This window comes from Azolla caroliniana, unplaced genomic scaffold (genome assembly GCF_043228905.1).
Source record: "Azolla caroliniana isolate FFs.n. ecotype wild unplaced genomic scaffold, voAzoCaro1.0.p SCAF_8, whole genome shotgun sequence".
Taxonomy (NCBI): domain Eukaryota; kingdom Viridiplantae; phylum Streptophyta; class Polypodiopsida; order Salviniales; family Salviniaceae; genus Azolla; species Azolla caroliniana.
Window position 1 is genome coordinate 15,578,168 of NW_028230443.1, and position 3,826 is coordinate 15,581,993.

The following is a 3,826-nucleotide window of genomic DNA, read 5'->3' on the forward strand; positions in this document are numbered from 1 at the left end:
TAGAAGAGAAGGATTTGTCAACGATGTGGTTCTACCTTCAATTTATGAGGGCCACAAACTAAACACCAGGTGATGAGGTTATATAAGAACTGATAGAGAGATAGAGCTAGAGACACAAAGAGAGAGAGAGACATAGAAACATAGAGGAAGAAAGAAATATAGAGAGACATCGAAAGTGAGACATAGAAAGACATAGGAAGGCATTGAACAAGAGACATAGAAAGAATGGGTGAAATTGTTAAGGATTTAAGGTGTAGGGTGATGAGTGAAGATGAAGAATCATGGTTAAGGGCAATAGAATTGACCTCATTGTGTTGTTTGCCTATGTGTATTAACACACTCATTAAATTGAAAGTCTTTGATATCATGGCAAATGCAGATATAGAGGAAGGGGTTATGGAGCGAGGGTTATATTTGACTGAAGAGATAGTGTCACGAATGAGTAGTGTGTTACCAGATGACAAGATGAGAGTCTCCATTGCACTAGATAGGATTTTGAGAGTGGTAGCTAGTCATGGTGTTGTTCATGCGGACGTTCATCACGATCCCTTGACCAAGCACCCGACAAGAACATATGGACTCAACCTAGTTAGCCGACATTTTGTCCGCAAGGAACACGAACACTCGCTGGCACCATTGGTTCTCATCAACCAAGACCATGTCTTTATGGAACCTTGGCAATTCTTAGATGAGGCTGTCCTTGACGGTGGCCAACCCTTTGCCAAGGCCCACAATGGTCTAGATGCCTTTGCATATGGCCAACTCAACCCACGTTTCGATTCCCTCTTCAATTCGGCTATGGCCAACCATAGTGCTCTTGTCATTCGTGGCCTCCTCGACTCTTGTCCCACTTGTTTTGATGACATAAATGTTCTTGTTGATGTTGGTGGTGGCTTTGGATCGTCCCTTCATTTGATCATCTCTTGCTTCCCCCACATTCGTGGAATCAACTTTGACCAACCACATGTCATTTCTCGAGCCCCAAAATGTTCGGGTAGGCAATTGTGGCATGTATGATATAATGAATTGGACATGTTGGTGAAGAATCTGAAATAAGCAATCCTTGATTTTATGTTTGAATAGGAATCGAGCATGTGGCTGGTGACATGTTTATTGATATACCTCAAGCTGATGCAATTTTCATGAAGGTTCAAATCCTTGTCTTAGTAATATGTGTTATTTCATGCATTCTTAAGATCATTGTAACCCAAGGAATATGGCAAAGTAACATGATGACTAAAAACAATGAGAATGCATCCAACTATATATTTTGAATAAACACACTAGAATTCCATTATATATCCTCAATTTAGTTATATATGTCTTGGCAATCACAATGTTCACAAATTTATTGGTACCAATAAATTCAAGTTTATTGTTATTTTATGTCTAGATTACTTCACAAGAAACTAATGATATTTAACATTTCATAGATGATTTTGCACGATTGGAGCGATGAATGTTGCATGAAGATATTAGAGAATTGCTATAAGGCACTACCGAATAATGGAAAAGTCATTATAGTTGATACAATATTACCCATGGGTATTGAAAGGGACTTGAGAGCTCGTGTTGGTTACCAATTGGATCTTCTTATGTTTGCCTACAACCCTGGAGGTAGAGAACACACCCAAGAGGATATTGAGAAACTTGCAAAAGCTGTTGGTTTTACTCGACTTGAAGTAAAGTCCAAAATAAATGAATGTAGCATCATTGAGCTATATAAGTTGTAGGTTGGAACTTGGAATAATAAGGAGTATAAGGTACCTAAATACTAAATTTGCAAATAAGAAATTGAAAGACTTCTCTCGTGCAAATAAGATGACATCCACCTAGTACTTAATTGTAGCCTTTACTATGTATTCCATTCTAAGAAGAATATTTTGTATGATTATTTAAGTTTTACATTTTTGAATTTGTTTGAGCTATGCACTTGGTTCTAGTTTTACTATATAATTTAAATTATAAAAAATTCCATTCAGTGTATCAATCTGGCAAGTTTGTCATAGAAATGATAGAAATGAGGTGTATGCGAGGTACCTATCCAAAACATCATTACAAACAAAGTTAAAGAAGAAGAGATCTTTAAGAAAAGTCAAGCATGGTAGTTTTATACACAAGTCTACACATTCAAGATTGTATACACATGCTAAGTACTTGCCAAACATTGCACACTTGTGCCTTTTACTAGCATTAGTAATCTCTAGGGAGTTACAATTAGCTATGGGGCAAGTTTCTTTTACTAGCATTAGTCATCTCTAGGGAGTTACACTTAGCCATGGGGCAGGTTTCGGCTCAAACCGTTTAGCCATGGTTTAACAAGATATTGGTTCCAGAATAATTAAGTCATTTGGTTTGGTTTAAATACTCAATAAATGGTTCAATTTTAGTTCGTATAGGTTCTCAAAATGGGGTTTATTGGTTCAAAGTTTTGTTGGTCTTTGGTTAACTTTTTCTTCCTTAATGATTTATTAATTTACTGGTTTAATTAATGTCTTTTTATTGATTCAATTAATTTAATTCAAATGCAATTTTTTATTTATTTAGTTTTTAATTAATTTGACTTAAATGGTTTGATTTAATTTTTTTATTAAATAATCTATTTGATTTCAACTTTTTTCCTTGAACTGTTTTGGTTAAAAAAATTTGGTTTACCTTTTCTTAAATAGATTGGTTTAAATGGCTTGAGAGTTCATTAACTATTTGGTTTGGTTTGGTTTTGTTTTATATAAATGTTCGATTAAGTTTCATGGCAAAGAAACTAAATTGAATTGAAGCTAAACAGGGCCCATAGCTAGTAACAATAACTATATGACTCAATTTTCTAGAAAGGTATGATTGAGAAAACCAAAGTAGAAACTTTCTTTTGTAGCATGCATTGTCACTTGTCCGTAGATGACACTTGACTTTGTGCTTGTCACGTGCCTTGCCCTTTGTCCTTCCTTTTTGTTTTTATCTCATATGTCATTCTTATATGTCATGTATTATATATCACCTTTCCCCCTCAATTGGTCCTAACAAGGAACTTCGTATAAGATGCCTCCCCTTCATTCATATCCTACCAAATAATATAATAAAACTGTAAGGTTCGCCCAATTCCAATCGTGACTTGTCCTTTTCCTTGACGTATTTAAGATAAGGACCTCAGCACTTTGGCTATTTCTTCCACCACACCTATTCCAACCACACAACCTACCAAATCTACTTCACACATCTGTAAATACCACATGTATGTATTATGGCATCATCCACTTCGTGCTATGTGCATAACCATTTATATACTATGTGTGCCACCCTCATCTGTACTATCCACTTGGTCATGATCGTGGGGCTTAACTCATGTGTTTGTCTTCACTTCTTGTCATGAGCGTAACCACAACTAACCACATGGTATAATGAGTCGAAGTTCTCTTGACCTTAAGGTTATAGTAGGTGTGCACTAGTTCATAATGCATGAAGGTTAAGGATTGAATTATTCTCAATCCTAGGGTGGGTGTTAACTTCTGAGTATTTCATCACTTGACCACTTCTAAGGAGGTATTCAAGTGTGAATGTCAAGGGCCTAGGGTTTGAACCTATAACAAGGCTAGCTACCTTCATGAAGGGGACAAAAGTTACTACATAGAGACTTTGGTAGTGTGACAAATCTCCATGTGCATTCACGTGTTTGTTCCTTATTCTTCAAACCCAAAGTATGACCCATGGCCAAATTTGTTATGGGAAACTCGACATGGGACTCAGATCTATCTCTCAACTTCTGTAAGGGATAGTCATGTGTTCTAGCACCGTTTCTTCTTTATTTCCTTAACATTAATGATATTATTAC

General features: G+C 36.1%; 1 protein-coding gene across 1 annotated transcript; it reads left to right on the forward strand.

Annotated features, from left to right (window-relative positions):
- The first annotated feature begins 230 nt into the window (after window positions 1-230).
- Window positions 231-1,928, forward strand: LOC147861071 (caffeic acid 3-O-methyltransferase 1-like). The gene is made up of 3 exons (XM_087323563.1): window positions 231-994; window positions 1,084-1,148; window positions 1,434-1,928. Exons 1-3 carry the CDS (start codon window positions 262-264, stop codon window positions 1,731-1,733), a joined length of 1,098 nt encoding a protein of 365 aa, XP_087179689.1. The 5' UTR covers window positions 231-261; the 3' UTR covers window positions 1,734-1,928.
- The last annotated feature ends 1,898 nt before the right edge of the window (window positions 1,929-3,826 follow it).

Excerpts from the sequence above, each read along its gene's own strand:
- LOC147861071 (XM_087323563.1), top strand. The coding sequence starts at position 262 with ATGAGTGAAGATGAAGAATCATGGTTAAGGGCAATAGAATTGACCTCA. Across the intron at positions 995-1,083 it reads TCGAGCCCCAAAATGTTCGG|GAATCGAGCATGTGGCTGGT; the intron begins GTAGGCAATTGT and ends ATGTTTGAATAG. Across the intron at positions 1,149-1,433 it reads CTGATGCAATTTTCATGAAG|ATGATTTTGCACGATTGGAG; the intron begins GTTCAAATCCTT and ends AACATTTCATAG.